Below are 22,096 nucleotides of genomic sequence, written 5' to 3'. Positions count from 1 at the left end.
GGGGTGGGCGGGGCCTCCTAGGGTGGGCGGGGCCTGTCCGTAGGCAGTCTTTGCGGTCCGGGAGCTCCCTGACCCGGTGGGGCCCCGGTGCCCCACCCAGCCGGGGTGATGATGATGCCGGGCCTCATTTTTGAGTCACACTGGCCCGGCCTTTGGTAGAGGCGATTGCGAGGGGGCTGGGGTGGAGGAGAGGGCGGAGACGCAGGCGGAACTCGCGGTGAGGGAGCATGGATGAACCCACTTATGGGACTTAACAAAAGCAAAGGTCCCTCAGGTAAAAAGAATGCCCCGGCCCACCCGCCCCCCCTCCTCCCCAGGGGACCCCACCAGCCTCAGCTGGCTGGCCCCTGCCCATAGAGAGCGGGAAGAAGAATCTTCTCCCTGAAACTTTGTGCTGGGCACCAGTCAGCAAGCACTTATTAAGCACTTACTGTATATATGTAGGCTGGGCAGAACACTGGGGCCATGCCAAAAAAAGACAAGAATGTGGTCCCTGCCATTAAGGAGCTCACATTCTAATGGAGGAGACAACATACATAAAAATACAGGCATACTATAGGTATATACAAAATATAGGCAGAGGAAAAGCACTGGGGGAGGGAAGTGTCTCAGAAAGACCTCCCCCAGAGATGAAGTTAGAACTGAGCCTTGAAGAAGGTGGGGGAAGCCAGGAGGCTGAAGGGGCCTGCATTCCAGACTCAAGGAACAAATGAGAAACACTTTTTGGATATGGTGAATATAGGAATTTGTTTTGCTTGACCACTTCTTTGTCACAAGGCAAAGCCTGTTTTCTCCAAAGCGGGGAAGTGGGAAGGAGAGAAAAAAATGTAATTGGAAAAAAAAAAGGAATGGAGTCAATGGATGGAGTGTTGTGTATGAGGAAGAAGAGGTAGGCTATGGCAACTAGGGTATATGAAGAGGAGTTAGGTAAAAAGACTGGTAAGATCTCAGATTATGAAGGGCTTTAAATACAAAAAAGAGTATTTTGTATGTAGTAAGCACATAATAGATGCTTGTTGATTTGATTCTGGAATTGGGAGACACTGAGTTTACTGAGTCAGGGAAGAGTGTCACTCAGTGCTGGGCTTTATAGAGATCGCTTGGCTATTAAGTGAATAGAGCATGGATTGGACTTAGGAGAGATTGTGAGTAGGGATGCTAATCAGAAGGCTGCTGTAGTAATGTAGATGTGAGGTAATATGGCCTGCATTAGGGTAGTGACCGTGCAAGTAGAGAGAAGGAAACGTGTAAGAGACATGAGACATGTGAAGGCAGAAAACAACAAATTGGATATTTAGGATGAGTGAGAGTGAGGAGTCAAAGATGACACCAAGGTTGTAAGCAAGGTATCTGGGAGAACAGTGGTACACTCAACAGTAATAGGAAAGTTAGAAAGAATGGAGGGTTTTTTTTTAATTTTGTGAAAAAGATAGTGAGTTTTCTGTTGAGTTTAAGATACCTACTAGACATCCAACTCGAAATGTCCAAAAGAAAGTTGGTGATTTGGGTCTGGAGCTCAGGAGAGGGGTTAGAGCTGGATATAGGTCAAGGAATCATCTACATTGAGATGATAATTGAATCCATAGGAGCCAAGATCACCAAGCAAGATAGTGTAGAGGAAGAAAAGAAAAGGGCCAAGGCCAGACCGTTGGAAGATGTCAGCAGTTAGTGAGCCAGACCGAGGAAGATAAGATCCAGTGAAGAGGACTGAGGAAGAGCAGTTAGGTAGGAGGAGAAACCAGGAAAAGGCTGCTGTTTCATAATAGAGAGGAGAGCACCCAGGAGAAAAGAGTGATCTATGTCAAAAGCTTCAGAGAACTCAAGAAGGATGAAGATAGAAAAAAAGGCCAATAATTTGGTAATTAAGTGGTCATTCATTGGTAATTTAATTAATAAGCATTTATTTAGTGCCCGCTATGTTCTGTGAGGCACTGTGCTAAGCACTGGGGATACAAAGAAAGGTAAAATACAGTCCTTGCCCTGAAGGAACCCACAAATCTAATGGGGAGACAAAAAGCAAACAAATATGTACAAAGAAGCTACTTACAAGATAAATAGGAAGTAATGTAGAGAAGACACTAGCCTTACTTCCTGTTTCCAGAAGTTGGCATTCCATATCTTCCACATCTCAGCACACAGACATCCTGCACTCTTGGAATACACATTCCCTGCATTCCCTCCTTAGCTTCCTTCAAGAATCATCTCGGGGGCAGCGAGGTGGCGCAGTGGATAGAGCACTGGCCCTGAAGTCAGGAGTACCTGAGTTCCAATCCGGTCTCAGACCAAATGCTTGACACTTGCTGGCTGTGTGTTCCAGGGCAAGTCACTTAACCCCAACTGCCTAAGGCAAAAAAAAAATCATCTCAGGCATCATGTCCTTCTTGAAGGGCTTCCTAAGCCTAGTGGTGATTGCTCTCTTCCTCCTCAAATTCTCTTGATTTTATTTATCTGTGCCACACACTGTATGCCTCCTAGAGAATGTGAGTTGTCCTTCTATCCCCAGCACTTAGGACAGCTCCCTACATGTGATTAATAAACGTTTGTTGAATTGCCCTGATGAGGATTGAGAATCAGGAGCCAAGCTCTCCCCAAACTTTCTCTACTAAGAAGAGTGTGGCAAAGTGATTTGAGGGCTAGCCTTGCTGTCAGGAGGTCCTGGGTCCAAGGCCTCCTCTCACTCATCTTCTATAGCTGTGATCATTTCACTTAACCTTTCACAGCCCAAGCCACTCCTGAAGACTCTAAGCTAGAGAAAAGGTACTCCTCTGCATCAGTAGAAGAAATTCTCACACTGGGAGTTCCAAATTGTTCTCCAAAATGGTTGGAAAAGTTCCCCAAATCAGTGAAATCACCAGGACAGAAAATAATATCTATAATAATAACATTCTTGTGACCTTTTTTAGGCTTACAAAGTTCACATACAATGGATGTTTTTAAAGTATGGGATGTGGGGCAGCTAGGTGGCGCAATGGACAGATCTCCAGCCTTGGATTCAGGAGAACCTTAGTTCAAATCTGGCCTCAGACACATAATACTCACTAGCTGTGTGACCCTGGATAAGTCACTTAACCCCACTGCCTCATCAAAAATAAAATTAAAAAATAAAGTATGGGATGTGATGAAGGATAGCAAAAGTGATTTTACTTGGCATCAAAGGAGAGGAAGTTACCTGCCACACACAGTGAATGAATTGGAAAACGAGTCCCTAAGACCCAGCTGTCAGTCCAGTCGACAATACCGTGCTCTTTTCGGCAGACAGCAATAGCTCAGAGTTGGAAGGTCAGCTACTCCAACCCACACTTAGATAAGAATCCCCCTGACAATATACTTGATAGGTGGTCATACAGACTTTGCTTAAAGACCTCCAGTGAGAGGCCAGCCTTCCAAGGTAGCCCAGTTCATTTTATGGAGTTCTTAGGGGTTGGGAAGGTTTTCCTTACATCAAGCCGCTCTCAGAAGCCGCTCTGACTTCCATCCATTACTGTCATTGCTGCTACTGACAAACCTGACAATTTTTTTCATGTGCTACTTCCACGCAAATAGCCACGTGTTTCTGAAAAGAGAGAACCATTTCCTCCACAGTTGCCTTGATTGGCCACTCCAGGGTGGATGTCACGGGGAACAGAAGAGGCAAATTCTTCATTGCCTTCATCCAATTATCTATTTATCTTCCAGTTACTCCTTTGTTTGTTTCCAGATAAGTCCAGCTCTTCAGTTCGGAAACACAAGAGTAAGAGTCGGGACAGACATGCAGACAAACGATCAACAAGCAGCCGGCCGAGCTCTAGTTCCAATGCTTCCAGCGCTCATGGATCTATAAAAACAAGTTTGAAATCTCCACGGAGTATTAGTGAAACTGGTAGGCAGCATCGAAAAGGGGGTCTCTTCACATCAGGAAGGATATGGCTAGGGTGGAAGGCATATCTTTTGGATTTAATTTCAACAAATATTGATAAAGGAACTAAGATGGAAAGCTTTGGGACACGGATGACCTCAGCCCTGTTTTCGAAGACTATACAATCTAAGTAGTGTATGGGGTGGTAGGAGAAGACATTTATGCAGGTGATCTTAATATGAGGGGAGTGTGATGAAGCGTACAAGGGAGATCTCCGGACAGTGTGCGAAAGGATTTTGAGGAGACATATTTAGGTTGCTTTTTACTGGGAAGATCTGGGGAGGTTTCACAGAAGAGGTAGCTTCTTGGGTTTGATCCTTGAAGGGGAGGTGGGGGAATAAACGTTTACATAGCACCAAGTATGTGCTAGGCACTATGATAAGTAAGCATTTTTACAAACATTATCTCATTTCATCCCCTAACAGCCCTGGGGAGGTGAGTGCTATTGCATCCTATTTTATGGATGAGAAAACTGAAGCAGACAGAGTTAAAGTGACTTACCCATGGTCACACAGGTAGTGTCTCAGGCAGAATTTGAACTCAGATCTTCCTGACTCCAGGCCCAACACTTTATCCACTGTGCCAACTAGCTGCCCCTGAAGGAAGGGATTTCAGCCCGTGGAAATGAAATAGGGAAGTACTGTGTTCAAAAGTGGCTTTGAACAAGGACACACAGGGCCACAAGAGGCCATGCTGAGAACAGATAAAAAACTTGAAAGGGATCAGATGATAGAATGCCTTGACTGCCAAGAGAAGCAATTTATCTTGAATTCAGTGGACAGAGGGGAGTCACTGGAGGCTTTGAGTAGAAGAGTAATGTGATCAGAGGGTGCCTAGAAAGATGACTTGGGAAAGGATTGAAGAAGCAGCCTGGAGGCAGAAAGGATAACTGAGGTCCTGAACCAGGGTGGTTCCCAAGGGAACAGAAAGAAAGGACAGATAGCAGAGATTTTACATAGATGGAATTGGTGACTGGGCTCTGGGGAACTCCTGATCTGCCACTAACAAATTTCCCTTCATCTTAGACCTTTTTCTCTTACCCTCCTTCCATCTTCTTGTGCTCCTCAGATTGGCTCCCAGTAGAAGACACCATATCCATGGCCCTCTCTGAGACTGGGGGAGCCTTCTCTTGTGTCCTGCCTCATTCCCTGGGCCAAGAGGAGGAGAAGGAGGCTTCTTCTTTGCTCCTTGTTTCCACTCCTACTTCTTCCCTCTGCTTTTTTTCTGAGATTGGGTCTCTCCATCTTGCCCAGGCTAGAAGTGCAGCAGCTACCACTAATCGGCATAGAAGCTTTGACCCTCCCTCTATGTTTCCAACATGAGCTGACCTTGCCCCCTCCCTTGGAAGCCTGGTACCCCCCACACACACACACACACACACACGCATGCTCACCACGTTGCTTCCAGACTAGTAGAGACATCCAATCAGTTTTAACTCCATTTGCAGCTCAGAACTCCTGAGCTCAAGCAGCTCACCAATCTCAGCCTCACCTAGTAGTCAGGAACATAGGCATGTGCTGCTTCAATGCTTAACAACCCCTTTTCCTTTGAGGTTCATTTCTGCCATCTATATACTACCCTATCAATACTCTTTTGGCATTAATCTGCTTCCCCCCAGGTCATTCTCCCTCCTTTCTCAAGGTGTTAGGTATCTAATTCACAATCTCCCTCTCTGTCCCAGCCACTGCCTGTGTTTCTTGATGGAAAGATGTTGATGTCCCCTGGCCTTCCTGTTCACGAATATCCTGAATGTACCTTTCCTCCATCTCAGCCGACACTCTGAAATGTCTCTCATCAGCAGCATTTCTTATCCTTCCATCTCTCCCTCTGCCTGCCTCTTCCTAAATCTCTTCTTCATCCTCACTGAGAGCTCTAGTCCCTAAGTCTTTCCGTGTTCCATCGCTGCCATCTCTGACTTCATCCTGCTTTCTGCTCCATCGAGGGAGCCAGTGCACCCAGACCCTCTCCACTGCCCCAGAATCTCTTGTGCTGGTGCCAGCCATGCCTACCAGACCCCGAGCCTGGGTTGTCCCCAATGTCTGGCTTCTCTGTTCCTGTTCTGAAGGAAGTCACTACCCTGCAAAATGGTTCCATGAGAACTTATCTTCCATGAAATCAACTGTGCCCTCACTATTTCTTGGAGTAATCCTTTTCTTCTTCCCCAGTAGATTCAAACAATCCCCACATTGTCTATTTCAGATCTTTCAGATCCTCATACCTCTCTCTCTCCCTCCCCCCCACCCTCTGTCTGTGAGTTGACCAGGAATAATTCATGTCCTCCATCATGAGCTCCCTTTTCTCTCCCCTCCAAACCTCTCAAACCACCCACAAAACCCTCCTTCTCTTCTCCTCTGTTCCGGGCTCTGAGGTGGAGTTGGTCTTTCTCCTTTCCTAGGGCAGCACCTCACCTTGTGCCTTCTGTCTCATCCCCTGCTGTCTCCTCAAGGACTCATCCCCTCACTCTTCTCCAGCCTCGATGTCTCCTTATCTATCAGCTCCTTCTCCACAGCCTACAAACATGCCTGGGTGTCTCTATCCTTCAACAAAACTCCCTTGGGCGTACTACCAGCCTCTCAAGTTCTCATTCTGCATCTCTCCTCCTTTTCACAGCCAGATTCCTGGAAACAGCCATCTGCCCTCACTTGAGTGTGATATAATCCACTTCCTCACCTCACTGCTCACTTTTCCAAGGTCAGCAATAATCTCCTACATGCTAGATCCAGTGGTATTTCCTCAGTCTTCATTCTCCTTGGCCTCATTAAAGTTTTTGACACTGTAAACTACCTCCTGGATGCTCTCCTCTCTTGGCTTCCAGGATACTGCTCCCTCCTGGTTTTCCTCCTCTCTTTCTGACCCCTCCTTCTTCATCTTCTTCATTGAATCATTAGCCACGTCCTGCCTTCTACCTGTGGGGATCCCTCGAGGCTTTATCCTGATGCCTTTTTCTCTTCTGTCTCTTGACCCTCTCACTTGTCAATCTTATCACCTCCCTGGGGGTTCAGTGATCCCCTCAGCACAGGAGATGCCAAGTCTGTATATCCAGCCCAAACTTCTCTTTGGAGCACCAGGCCTCTATCACCAAGTCCCATGTGAGGAGAGATCCACAAATCCAGAGAGCAGAAGGGGACCCAGATGGAAGGGACAATATGGACTAGCACGGCCAATGTGTTACTTGTTTTCCTCTATTGTATATATTTGTTACGAGGGGGGGAGGTGGAGAAAGGGTTCATGGGTAGTGAGAGACATACAAAAGAACATCAATAAAACACCATTTAAATGGACAGAAGAAAACAAAAAATAGAGGGGGCACAAATAGGACCATCATATCACTGCTTTGTCAAATTTAATAAAAATGCGCAGGTATGTTTCTTTTTAAAAAGCGATATAACAAACTCACAATTTCTCATACGATCTCCTTTTCTGTTCTTCTGTGTATACTGAAATGTTCGTGTTGGTGGGTGATTATCAAGTTCCGCCTCAGAAAAGGATTTTTTCTGAAGAGGAAGAAAGAAACTGCACCAGCTCTGGAGGTCAGAGCAGCTGAGTTTCAGTCCCACTCTCTGTCGCTCAATACTCGTCCAGGGTCTCAGATTCCTCATCTGTAAAACGAGGGCATCGGGCTCCGTGGCTCCTGAGGTCCCCTCTGGCGCAGGGTCTGTGATCCCAAGAGGAACTCACCCATTGTTACAGGAACATGAAAGTTCAAAGTAATCTTTAAAGTGTTAACTATAAATACATGTTTAGGTTGTTTAAAATTTCCTGGAGCATTGTGTTCATTGTGATTCACGTCATTGAGCTTCCCTCAGGTTAATTTTGTAATGTCCATATGTAATCTGTGGGAGAGTCTATTTGGTTTTTTTCATCCATTCATTTCACAGTGTTCTAACTAGGGCAGATCCATCATGGCTTTGTTCAGGACATCCAAAGTTAGAGAGTCACTCTTAGCCCTTTTAGTCCTTGAGCAGCATAGAAACAACTGAATTTAGTACCTGCCTACCTAGAAGACCCTTCCAAGGGTCAGCTTCCTCCCACAAGGGCTCACAGACGTGGTGGGCTCCTGTCTGCTCTCCCTGACTCTCCATTCTTTGCTGGCAGACTCCCTAGAAGCAGCCTAGTGGTGTCCCAGGGTATCTGCCACACCCATGCCCAGCAACTGGATTCAGTGAAATTGCCTTTTTGACCACGTGGTGGCTGCAAGGGGGCTAGTTTCACATCTGTTTAGTAATCACCATACTCCACAAACACACACAGTAGGTGCTTGATAAATATTTGCATAAATTGTACAAAAGGAAAAGAAACATGCCACCCTCAAAGTAATTCAGGATACCCTAGACGTTTCAATGTCCACTGAGTCAGGGGAGTATGAAGTTTGGATAAGAAATGGCCCTGGAAAATACTACGGATACAGACATGGCTCCCTCTATTACTCAACACAACATTCCCTCAATAAGCTCCTAGGTGTGGAGCTGGCAGGGATCTCAGAATTCATTCAGTCCACCCCTGACCCTCCATTTTACAGTTGAGGAAAGGAGATGCAGGGAGTTTAAATGACCAAAGTCACCTAAGGAGGCAGGATGTGAACCTATTCCTTTTGACTACAGAGCCCGGGCTCTGTCTGCTATACCATGTATTAGGAAGGAACAGAGCAACTTCCATGTGAGGTGGGGGGTTGTCACTAACCAGGAAGATCCAGGAGGTCTTCATGGAGGAGGTGGCTTTGGGCTGCATTTTCAAGAATGAGGAGAAGGTTAGGAGATGAAGAGAGGGAGGGAAGGCATTCTTGATGAGATGAACCCAGTGACCAAAGGCCTGGAAAGGGAAAGCACAGCTAACCAAGGACCTGTCAAACACCCTTAGTCATTGTCATTTAGTCATTAGTCACAGGAACCCCAGCATTATACACACACACACACACACACACACACACACACACACACACACACACTGAAACACAAACCTAAATCAGTCCTAACCAGTTATATATTACCATTTACATTTTAAAGTTAGAGCATTTTTATGATAAAAAAAAAAAACAAACATGCTAGGTTAGCACCCAGTCTGGCTTCTCCCCCAACTTGACATTCACAAGTTTGTAGGTTATGTGTGTATGAAGAGGGATTACTACAACTTCAAGATACTGTGTTAGGTCCAAGCTCATGGGTGACCCCTCCCTTACTGGGGAGCCAGGTAATACATGTAATTAGTTTAAGGCAGAGCCATTATTAAGATGGTACAGTGAGTTACCATTGTTAACACACAGGAGTTCTCTGTTTGTTTGAATGATGCTTAGATTTCCCTCCATTCCCCTCCCTTTAGGTAAACAGCAGAAGTCGAAAACCTTTGTTATTCCCCAAATCATTGTTACTCGAGCTTCCACCGACTTGGGTATAGCACCAGAGGAAGATGTGCAAAAGACCATAAGGGACCAGATGGACTACGGCCCCTACTACCGGCACAGGAACCCCAGCACTGTTGATGCGTACACTAAAACCCAGCCTGAGGCTCCAAAAACCAAATCATTCGTGTAGAGGTCCTCTGAGACCCCAATGCCATCTTCAGAATGTGGCTAACGCTCTTCTCTGACAAGCAGGCTTGGCCTCACTTCTACCAGTGCCACATGCAGTTTGGAGGAAAGCAGGAATGACTCGTCTTTGGAGAGGGAACTAGGAAGCTTTGTTTAAATAAATAAATGAATTTTGACTGGATGATTGGTAATGAGGCAATAGGGAGATCAGAGGACCCCAAACTTGTCCCTTTTTTAAAATTAATTTATTTTGATTTATCAACAATCATTTCCATATGCTTTTGAGTTTTAAATTTTTCTACCGCTTCCTTCCCACTACCCTCTCCAAGATGGCACACAATCTGATATGGGCTGTACATATATATTCCTATTAAACATATTTTCACATTAGTGATGTTGTAAGGAAGAATTAGAATTGATAGGAGGAACCACCAGAAAGAGGAAATAAAACTCAATAGAAGAAAAAAAGTAGCAAATAGTATGCATCGATCTGCATTCAAACTCCATAGTTCTTTCTTTGGATGTGGACAGCATTTTCCATCATGAGGCCTCTGGAGATGTCTTAGATCCTTGTATTGCTGGGAAGGGTTAAGTTTATCAATATTAGTCATTGCACAACATAGCTGTTATTGTGTACAATGTTCTCTTGGTTCTGCTCACTTCACTCAGCATCAGACCATACAAGTCTTTCCAGGTTTTTCAAAAGTCAGCCTGTTCATCATTTCTTATAGCACAGTAGTATTCCATTACATTCATATATCACAACTTGCTCAGCCATTCCCCAACTGATGGGCATCCTCTCAATTTCCAATTCTTTGCCACCACAAAAAGAGCTGCTATGAATACTTTTGTACATGTGGGTCCTTTTCCCATTTGTATGATCTCTTTGGGATAGAACCCTAGAAGTGCTATTGCTGGGTCAAAGGGTATGCACAATTTGATAGCCCTTTGGGCATAGTTCCAAACTGCTCTCCAAAATGGTTGGATCATTTCATAACTCCACCAACAATGCATTAGTGTTCCAATTTTCCCACGTCTTCTCCAACATTTATCATTTTCCTGTTTTGTCATCTTGGCTAATCTGATAGGTGTGATGTGGTACCTCAGAGTCATTTTTATTTGCATTTCTCTAATCAATAGTGATTTAGAGCATTTTTTTCATATAACTATAGATGGCTTTAATTTCTTCATCTGAGAACTGCCTGTTCATATCCTTTGACCATTTATCAATTGGGGAATGACTTGTATTCTTATAAATTTGACTTAATTCTCTATATATTTTAGAAATAAGGCCCTTATCAGAGAGACTGGTTGTAGACTCCAAACTTATCTAATAAGTTAAAAAGTCTTTCAGTACACCTTTGAGGGAGAAAAATCCCAATGGTAAGCATACCTGTAACCAGATTACAGATTTAGGAAGAATGCAGTCATTATTCAGAGGCACAGAGGGTTAGGGGGTAGAGGGTAGTATTTAGAGTTAAAAAAAAATTAGTGGGAGGAAGCCATATGTAACTTTTAAAATTTTATTTTATTTTAATTTATGGAATAAAACAAGCATTTCCATAATATAGTATAACAAAAAAAAGATGATTGCGTATGAAACTGCAACTGTTATGTACTACTCACTGTTCTTATTAAATACATAATAAAAAGGGCAGCGAGGTGATGCAGTGGATAGAGTGCCAGCCTTGGAGTTCAGACAACCTGAGTTCAAATCTGGCCTCAGACCAAACACTTGACACTTAATAGCTGTGTGACCCTGGGCAAGTCACTTAACCCCAATTGCCTAAAAATAAAAAAATTAAAATTAAATATGTAATAAAGTTATCATATAAATCTCTTCCTCCCCTCCATGATAGCTACAGTTAGACACATATAACTTATTTAAATGGCTCTGTATAAATATGTTGACCCAGTGTTGAGATACCTAATCTATATAGTTCTAAGTAATAAGAAATGGTTTCAGTTGTGGGAAGTCCTTAAGGGAAGCTTGAAGGGTCTTTTGACCCTTCAAAGATAATCAGGCTATCCTCCTATCACTGAGATATGCCTCAGTTATTTTGACTCTCTTGGCTGGAAATCCAGTGTATTTCAGAGAAAAACAGTATCCAGGGGAGAAAAAAAGCAATCTTCTGCCGTGCCAAGGTGTAGGAACTTTAGATGTGGTTAGCAGGATGTAATCACAGATAGTCATTTTTATTAGGACAGGTAGAGCCAGAAATAGCACTCACAAGCCAGCATCACAAGGAAACCAGTGAAGGGGAAGACAAGCAAAATTTGTATAATTGACAGTCCAAGTGAAACTTTAAAAACAAAAAAAGCTAAAAATTTCTCCTTAAACCAAGGTCAGATTAAGAAATTAGAGATAACTTGCAGTTTAGTTGGTAGGAAATATCATAAAAAGGGGGAATATGACCAAATTATGTGCTAATCTGAATTCAATTATGAGAACGATTAGAAAGTCTTAAGTTGGCAGTCATACCCCAAGGTGCCAGTTAGTGCCTAAGAAGAAAATTACTAACTTACAAACGACTATGTCAGCAAATCCCCAGCTATAATGTGATGAACAGTATGACACATATTCTTACAAATATTCCACTCTATCCTTGGCAGTTATTATTATTCTAAAGTTAAACAACTTTGAGATGGATCCAAATGCCAGAGAAAAGCCAGGAAGTTGTCTGAGCTCTCCCCAGTTTCCCTCAGAAATAACATTAAATCAAGCCTCAAAAAAAGAATTCTAGAGTGACAGAATCTACTAAAAGATGGAGTGAAACAATTTTCCCACCCAAGTTAACTTAGGACTTCAGGAAAGGTCTGTCTCGCTTGAGTAAAAGGGGAGCACAGCCCAGTGTAGGTAGTATCTGGGCAAGCCAGCAGGAAGCTCTTGGCCACAGCACAGATCAGTGCCATAGCCCCTGTGGTTCTGGCTCAGCAGGGCACTGGTCTAGCAGGCCAGCTGTGAGGCCTTCAGCCCCAACACAGCAGGCAAACTGCCAGTCCTGGAACCCAGGGCACAACAGAAGCAAAAGGCTGGGCCACCCTAGCACAGTGGGCAAGACATCAGCTCCAGAGGCCCCAGCGCAGAAAGCCAGGGACCAGCCCCCTGGCCCTCAGTGCAAGAAGCTTGGGACAGTGCCCCCTGTACCCCAGGAGCAGAGCTCAACTTTTTAAAATGAGCAAAAGACAAAAAAGGAGCACTAACCATAGAAAGCTACTATGGTGACAGGGGAGATCAAAACAAACTCAGAAGAGGATGCCTACACGGAAGGCTCAAAGGGAAATATGAATTGGTCTCAAGCCCAAAAAGTCCTCTTGAAAGAGCTAAAAAAAAAAATCTAAAAATAGAGTAAGAGAGGTAAAAGAAAAATTGGGAAAAGAAATGAGAGTTATGCAAGAAAATTATGAAGAAAGAGTCAATAGCTTGGAAAAGGAAGCACAAAAATTGACTGAAGAAAACAACTCCTTAGAAAATAGAACTGGCCAAATTGGGGAGGGGGGGGGGGAAATCCACTGAAGAAAACAACCCCTTTAAAAGTAGAACTGGCCAAATGGAAAAGGAGGTACAAAAGCTAACTGAATAAAATAATAACTTAAAAAATAGAATTGGGCATGAAAGCTAATGACTCTATGAAACATCAAGAATTAGTCAAACAAAATCAAAAGGATGAAAAAATAAAAGAAAATGTAAAATACCTCATTGGAAAAACAATTGACCTGGAAAATAGATCCAGGAGAGATAATTTAAAAATCATTGGACTACTTGAAAGCCATGATCAAAAAAAAAAAAAAGGCCCTCGATAGCATCTTTCAAGAAATTATCAAGCAAAACTTCCCAATATCCTAGAACCAGAGGGTAAAATAGTCATTGAAAGAATTTATTGATCACCTCTTGAAAGAGATCCCAAAATGAAAACTCCAAGGAATATTGTAGCCAAATTCTAGAACTATCAGGTTAAAGAGAAAATAGTGCAAGGGGCCAAAAAGAAACAATTCAAATATCAAGGATCCACAGTCAGGATTACACAGGACTTAGCAGCTTCTACATTAAAGGATCAGAAGGCTTGGAATATGATATTCCAGAAGGCAAAAGAGCTTGAATTACAAGAAGGAATCAACTACCCAGCAAAACTGAACATAATCTTTCTGGGGAAAATGTGGACATTCAATGAAATAGGAGGCTTTCAAACTTTCCTGATTGAAAAGACCAGAGCCGAACAGAAAATTCAGTCTTCAAATACAAGGCTCAAGAGAAGCATAAAAAGGTAAATAGGAAAGAAACCCATGGTATTCAATGAGATTAAACTGTTTACATCCCTACATAGGAAGATCATACCTTGTAACTCTTAAGAGCTGTATCTCTATTAGACAGTTAGAAGGACTATACTTAAGGTGTGGGTATAAGTTGATGATAAAAAAAAATAAGAGGTTAAAAAAGGATTTTACTGAGAGGAGAGGAAAGAGAGAGGCAGAATGGGCTAAATTATCACATGAAGAGGTATGAAAGACCTATTACAGTAGAGAGAAAGAAGGGACAGGGGTGAGCATTGTTTGAAACTTACTCTAATTGGATTTGGCTCAAAAAGGGAATAACATACACATTCAGTTGGGTAGAGAAATCTATCTTACCCTATAGGGAAGTAGGAGGGGAAAGAGGAAAGAAAAGGGAGGGGAGCTGAGAGAAGGGAGACCAGATTAGGTGAGGTGGTGGTAAGAAGCAAAACAGTGGTGAGGAGGGACAGGATGAAAGCAGAGAAAAGTATAAAAAGGAGAAAAAATAGGATGGAAGGAAATACACAGTAGTCATAACTGCAAATGTGAATGGGATGAACTCTCTCATAAAATGAAAGCAAATAGTAAACCCAGAATCCTACATATGTTGTTTACAAGAAATATTTGAAATAGAGACATGCAGAGTAAAGGTAAAAGGCTAAAGCAGAATATATTATGCTTCCACTGAAATTTTAAAAAAGCAAATTAAAGGATAGCAATCCTGATCTCAGACAAAGCAAAACCACAAATAGATCTAATTAAAAGAGATAAGGAAGGAAACTACATCTTGCTAAAAGGTGCCATAGACAATGAAGTAATATCAGTATTAAACATATGTGTACCAAGTGGTACAGCAACCAGATTCTTAGAGGAGAAATTAAATGAGTTACAAGAAAAAAATAGACAGCAAAACTATACTAGTAAGGTACTTCAACCTTCCCCTCTCAGAACTAGATAAATCTAACCAAAAAATAAACAAGAAAGAACTTAAGCAGGTGAATAGAATTTTAGAATAGTTAGATATGGTAGATCTCTGGAGAAAACGGAATGGGAATAGAAAAGAATATACCTTTTTCTCAACAGTACATGACACTTAAACAAAAATTGACCATGCACTAGGGCATAAAAACCTCACGATGCAATGCAGAAAGGCAGAAATATTAAATGCATCCTTTTCAGATCATGATGCAATAAAAATTACATGTAATAAAGGGCCATGGAAAGATGGACTGAAAATTAATTGGAATCTAAATAATCTAATTCTAAAAAAAAGAGTGGGTCAAATAAAAAATCATAGAAACAATAATTTCATCAAAAAGAATGACAATGAGACAACATACCAAAATCTATGGAATGCAGCCAAAATAGTACTTAGGGGAAATTTTTTATCTCTAAATGCTTACATGAATAAGATAGAGAAAGAGCAGATCAATGAATTGAGCATGTAATTTTAAAAGTTAGAAAAAGAACAAATTTTAAATCCCGAATTAAATACCAAATTAGAAATGCTGAAAAATCAAAGGAGAGATTAATAAAATTGAAAGTAAGAAAATGACTGAATTAATAAATAAAACTAAGAGCTGGTTTTATTTTTAAAAAAACAATAAAACAGATAAACCATTGGTTAATTTGATTTAAAAAAAAGAGAGAGAGGAAAACCAAATTACCAGTATGAATTCACCACCAATGAAGAGGAAATTAAAGTAATAATTAGGAGATATTTTGCCCAACTGAATGCCAATAAATCTCACAATCTAAGTGAAATGATGAATATTTACAAAAATATAAATTGCCCAGATTAATAGAAGAGGAAATAAAAGATTTAAATAATCCCATTTTAGAAAAAGAAATTGAACAAGTCATCAATGACGTTTTAAAAAAAAATCTCCAGGGCCAGATGGATTTACAAATTCTTCCAAACATTTAAAGAATAATTAATTCCAAATATTAGACAAGCTATTTGGGAAAATAGGCTAAGAAGGAGTCCCACCAGATTCCTTTGATGATACCAATATGGTGCTGATACCTAAATCAGGAAGAGCCAAAACAGAGAAAGAAAATTATTTATTTATCTATCATTTATTTATTTGTAGACCAATTTCCTTAATCAATATTGATGCAAAAAAATTAGATAAAATATTAGCAAAGAGATTGTAGCAATTTGTTATAAGAATAATACTATGACCACGTAGGATTTATACCAGGAACGTAGGCTCAATATTAGGAAAACTATTAGCATAATTGACCATATCAATAACAAAACCAACAGATATCATATGATTATCTCAATAGATGTAGAAAAAGCTTTTGACAAAATATAGCACCCATTCCTATTAAAACAAAACAAAACAAAACAAAACAAGGGCAGCTAGGTGGCACAGTGGATAGAGCACTGGCCCTGAAGTCAGGAGGACCTGAGTTCAAATCCAGCCTCAGATCAAACACTTGACACTTACTAGCTGTGTGACCCTGGGCAAGTCACTTAACCCCAACTGCCTAAGCAAAAAAACAAAAACAAAAAAATCACTGGAGAGTATAGGAATAAGTGGAACTTTCCTTAAAATGACAAGGGGTATGGGGCAGCTAGGTGGCTTAGTGGATATAGCACAGGTGCTGGAGTAAGTAAGACTTGAGTTCAAATCCGGCCTCAAACACTTGACACTAGCTGTGTGACCGGAGGCAAGTCACTAAGCCCAACTGCCTCACCAAAAAATAATAAAAAATAAAATTAAATAATTAAATAATGATAAGTTGTATCTGTTTTAAACCATCAGCAAGCATTATCTGTAATGGGGATAAGCTAGAAGCCTTCCCAGTAAGGTAAGGGTTGAAACAAGGACGCCCATTATCGCCACTATTATTCAATGTAGTACTAGAAATGTTAGCTTTAGCAATAAGAGAAGGAAAAGAAATGGAAGGAATTAGACTAGGCAATGAGGAAACAAAAGTATCATCTTTGCAGATGATATGATGGCATATTTAGGGAATCCTAGAGAATCCACTAAAAAACTACTTGAAATAATTAACAGCTTAAGCAAAATTGCAGGATATAAAATAAACCTGCATAAATCATCAGCATTTATATATGTTACCAACCAAGCTCAGCAAGAAGAGAGAGGAAGACAAATTCCATTTAAAACAACTGTAGACAATATAAAATATTTGGGTCTACTTGTCAAGACCAACTCAGGAACCATATGAACACAATTACAAAATACTTTTCACACAAATAAAGACATATCTAAACAACTGGAAAAATATCAATTGCTCATGGGTAGACCAAGCTAATATAATAAAAAATGACAATTCCACCTAAATTAATTTACTTATTCAGTGTCACACCAATCAAACTGCCAAAAAATCATTTTATAGAGCTAGAAAAAAATAATAGCAAAATTCATCTGGAAGAATAAACATTAAGTATATCAAGGGGATTAATGACAAAAAAATGCAAAGGAAGGCGGCCTGGCCATACAAGATCTGAAACTATATTATAAAGTAGCAATCAACGAAACTATTTCATACTGGCTAAGAAATAGAGTGGTGGATCCGTGGAACAGGTTAGGAACACAAGACACAGTAGTGCCTAACTACAGTAATCTACTGTTTGATAAACCCAAAGACTCCAGCTTCTGCGATAAGAACTCACTATCTGACAAAAATTGCTGAGAAAACTGGAAAATGGTATGGCAGGAACTAGGCATAGACCAACATCTCACACCATATACCAAGACAAGGTCAAAATGGGCACATGATTTAGACATAAAGGGTGATGCCATAAGCAAATCAGGAGAACAAGGAATAGTTTACCTGTCAGATCAACGGAAAGGAGAAGAATTTATGACCAAACAAAAGATAGAGAACATTACGAGATACAAAATGGATAATTTTGATTCCACTAAATTTAAAAGGTTTTGCACAAACAAAAACACAACCAAGATTAGAATGAAAGCAGAAAGATGAGAAATAATTTTTAAAGTAAGTGTTGCTGATAAAGGCCTCATTTCTCAAATATATAGAGAACTTAGTAAAATTTATAAGAATACAAGTCATTCTCTAACTGAGAAATGGTCAAAGGATGTGAACAGGCAGTTTTCCAATGAAGAAATTAAAGCTAGCTATAGTCATTCGAAAAAATGCTCTAAATCACTATTGATTAGAGAAATGCAAATTAAAACAACTTTGAGGTACCGCCTCATATCTATCAGATTGGCTAATATGGCAAAAAAAAGAAAATGTTGGAGAAGATGTGGTAAAATTGGGATACTTATGCATTGCTGGTGGAGTTGTAAACTGACCCGATCATTCTGGAGAGCAATTTGGAACTATGCCCAAAGCGCTATCAAATTGTGCACACCCTTTGATCCAGCAATACCACTACTACGTCTATCCCGAAGAGATCATAAAAGAGAGAAAAGGACCTACATGTACAAAAATATTTATAGCAGCCTTTTTTTGTGATGGCAAAGAACTGGAAATGAGGGGATGCCTATCAATTGAGGAATGGCTGAACAAGTTGTGGCTTATGAATGTAATGAAATAGTAATGTGCTATAAGATATGATGAGCACACAGATTTCATAAAAACCTGGAAAGACTCACACGAACTGATGCGGAGTGAAGTGAGCAGAACCAGGAGGACGTTGTGCACAGCAACAGCCACACTGTGTGATGATCAAGTATAATTGACTTAGCTCTTCTCAGCCATACAATGAGCCAAGACAATTCCAAAAGATTCATGATGAAAAATGCTACCCGCACCCAGAGAAAGAACTACGGAGTCTGAACGCAGATGGAAGCACACGATTTTCACTTTTTTTGTTTTTTTGTTTTTATGGCTTTTCTCTTTTGTTCTGTTTCTTCTTTCACAACATGACTAATGTAGAAATATGTTTATATGATTGCACATGTATAACCTATATCAGATTGCTTGCCATCAAGGAGAGAAAATGGAAGGGAAAAAAATCTGAAACTCAAAATCTTATAAAAAATGAATGTTGAAAATTTTACATGTAATTTTAAAAAATAAAATAGTATTTACAAAAAAAAAAAGTAAAACTTTTTTTTTATGAAAAACATACTGGTGTAGCATCCTATCTGGCTTCTTTCTGATTGTGTGTGTGTGTGTGTGTGTGTGTGTGTGTGTGTGTGTGTGTGTAAGGACTGACTACTACAACTTCAAGATATTCTCTGAGTCCAAGCTCATGAGTGACCCCTCCCTTGATGCATTACCTTAACAGTCAGCCAATACACACAATTAGCTTAAAACAAAAGCATTTACTAAGGTGGCATAGTGAGAATAGTAGCTACAAAACACTGACCCATAAACCTGAGGTAAATTCTCCCATGAGTCACTGAATCAGTGGGAAGAATGGGCACAAAGTACATTGGCAGTAAAGCACATATATGGCGGACACAGGGCCAAGGCATCAACACACTTCTCTAAAAAGCTCCAATGTCCTTTCTTGTCTTGGTGGTCATGCTGCACCCTCCTGGGCACAGTATCTGCTGGGCAGGTCACTCATTTGGGCCCCTGGGTGCACTTTTTACTGAAACTCAACTCTCCACCATTGCAGCTAATTCCCTTTTTAATCCATAGTTGGCTCTCTTCTCTACTGCCAGGGAGCACATTCCTTGGAGCTGCCTCCCCTGACTCTGTTCCCTGCTGAGGGAGTAGCTCCACTGTAAAATGCCATCTCCCATGAAGGAGAGAGAGGAGAAACAGAATGGATGGAAGTCCTCTTTCTCCTCTGCTGTTCTCTGGTAGAGGGACAGGGGGGATCACAATCCCCAAAGCTGCTTCCTCCCTCACTTTAAGGGCCAGCAGGGTGTGGTCAACCCAGCCAACCAACGACAAGTTGCCCTTGCAATTCTATCAAAGAAACTTCACGTTCCATTAAAAAAAAAAAAGATAACAAGGGAGTAGACTCTTTGTTACAGTTCATTTAACACATTACTATCTCTTTATGCCTGATCTTTCTATCAGTACTATTGGAAAAACTAGCAGAGAGAAACCAAAATCCTCCAATATGCAGAGATGCCAGGAACATACTTGGAGCTTTAATGAATCTATGACCTGACTAAAGTGTGCACTGCCAATGTAGATTGCAAATCATGTTCTTCCATGAATTCTCCATACATCATATATATATATATATATATATATATATATATATATATAGTGTAATCAGCTGTGTGACCTTGGGCAAGTCACTTCACTCTCATCTATCTCAATTTCCTTTCCTGTAAAATGAGCATAATAACAGTATTTGCCTCCAGTGGAGTTTATTGAGTAGGGGAATGACTTGGTCATACCTCTACTTTAGGAAATCATTTTGGCAGTGATGCAGAAGATAACTGGAAAGAGGGGAGACTTGACAGAAGGAAGCCAGTTAGGAGACTTATGATGAGAGACTTGGTGGGTGCCCTTGACAGGAACAGAGAGGAGACATGTTTGAGACATGTTTTGGAGGTAGAAATGACAAGAATGGATATGGGGTGAAGAGTCTGAGCAAGGAGGCAAAAATGATACCAAGGTTGTGATTCTGGGTGACTGGGAAGATGGTGCTGCCCTACACAGAAACAGGGACATTCAGAAGAGGAATGGGGTTGGGGGAAAAATTTGTGTCCTTCTAGCAATTTTTCCCAGTGTCGTCTTCTTAGGTGTTGCTGCTGGGGAAGGTGGGGGTGCTGGAGTCAAGCCAAAAGATTGCCTACTCCTGAAGCTAGACCCCCTAGATGTCTGGCAATGAAAATCTTTCAGTAGAGAGAGAACATTCCCAAAGTGGGCCAGGAAGCAGGGGGACAGACAAAGAGACAGAAAGACAGACAGAATACAATCTCTCCGTTCTAAATTTCCCCTGGGAGCTCACGATGACTTGTTCCTTTACTATAACCAAGCAATGTTCCCTCTCCCCTCATCTACGCTTTCCTCTTTCCTTGGCATCTAATGAAAAATGAGGACAGGGAGGTGGCACGGTGGGTATAGCAGTAGGCCTGGAGTCAGGAAGACTCATCTACCTGAGTTTCAATCTGTCCCCAGACACTTATTAGCTGTATGACCCTGGGCAAGTCACTTTACCCTGTTTGCCTGTTTTTTCAGAAATGGCAAACCATTCCAGTATCTTTGCCAAGAAGACCCCAAAAAGACTCTCTAAAGGGGCTGTTACATATGTTGTCAAAGAACAAATTATAGAAACAATTCCTTTACGAGAATGACAACAATAAGACAATATAGCAACAGTAGTGAGGCACAACAGCAACAGCGAGGCATGGTTGTCTAGCAACAAAAAGTCCATTCACAGCCTATCAGATCTATGGAGAGCACAAGAATTCATGACCAAACAGGAGATAGAGAACACCTACAAAAAGCAAAATGGACAATTTTGATTACATTAAGTTGAAACGTTTTTGCACAAACAAAGCCAATGCAACTAAGATTAGAAGGAAGGTACAAAACTGGGAAAGAATTTTTACAACAGTCTCTCTGATAAGGGCCTCATTTCCAAAATATATAGAGAATTAAGACAAATGTATAAGAACACAAGCCATTCCCCAATTGATAAATGGTCAAAGGATATGAACAGGCAGTTCTCAGATGAAGAAATTAAAGCCATCTATAGTTATATGAAAAAATGCTCTAAATCACTATTGATTAGAGAAATGCAAATCAAAACAACTCTGAGGTACCACATCACACCTATTAGATTGGCTAACATGACAAAACAGGAAAATGATAAATGTTGGAGAAGACGTGGGAAAATTGGAACATTAATGCATTGTTGGTGGAGTTGTGCAATGATCCAACCATTTTGGAGAACAATTTGGAACTATGCCCAAAGGGCTATAAAAATGTGCATACCCTTTGACCCAGCAATAGCACTTCTAGGGCTATATCCCAAAGAGATCATACAAATGGGAAAAGGACCCACATGTACAAAAATATTCATAGCAGCTCTTTTTGTGGTGGCAAAGAATTGGAAATTGAGAGGATGCCCATCAGTTGGGGAATGGCTGAGCAAGCTGTGGTATATGAATGTAATGGAATACTACTGTGCTATAAGAAATGATGAACAGGCCGACTTCAGAAAAACCTGGAAAGACTTGTGTGATCTGATGCTGAGCTAAGTGAGCAGAACCAAGAGAACTTTGTACACAATAACAGCTACGTTGTGCGATGACTAATATTGATAAACTTAACCCTTCTCAGCAATACAAGGATCTAAGACATCTCCAGAGGCCTCAGGATGGAAAATGCTACCCACATCCAAAGAAAGAACTATGGAAGTTGAATCGCTATCATTTTTTTTCTCTTCTGTTGAGTTCTGTTTCCTCTTTCTGATGGTTCCTCCTACTGGTTTTAATTTTTACTTACAACTTCACTAATGTGAAAATATGTTTAATAGG

General features: G+C 41.0%; 1 protein-coding gene across 2 annotated transcripts; it reads left to right on the top strand.

Annotated features, from left to right (window-relative positions):
* Positions 1-31: 31 nt before the first annotated feature.
* On the top strand, positions 32-9,600 carry SPATA33 (spermatogenesis associated 33). 2 transcript variants are annotated; one of them, XM_020989122.2, is made up of 4 exons: positions 32-274; positions 3,698-3,859; positions 7,366-7,425; positions 9,212-9,600. In XM_020989122.2, the coding sequence occupies exons 1-4, from the start codon at positions 232-234 to the stop codon at positions 9,421-9,423; spliced, it is 477 nt and encodes a 158-aa protein (XP_020844781.1). In that variant the 5' UTR covers positions 32-231; the 3' UTR covers positions 9,424-9,600. The 2 variants fall into 2 exon arrangements, with proteins under 2 accessions (XP_020844781.1, XP_020844782.1); XM_020989123.2 differs by lacking the exon at positions 7,366-7,425 and having other exon boundaries at positions 43-274.
* The last annotated feature ends 12,496 nt before the right edge of the window (positions 9,601-22,096 follow it).

This window comes from Phascolarctos cinereus, unplaced genomic scaffold, assembly GCF_003287225.1.
Source record: "Phascolarctos cinereus isolate Bilbo 61053 unplaced genomic scaffold, phaCin_HiC Scaffold_2;HRSCAF=192, whole genome shotgun sequence".
NCBI classification, from domain to species: domain Eukaryota; kingdom Metazoa; phylum Chordata; class Mammalia; order Diprotodontia; family Phascolarctidae; genus Phascolarctos; species Phascolarctos cinereus.
This window is presented reverse-complemented; position numbering and strand designations above follow the sequence as displayed.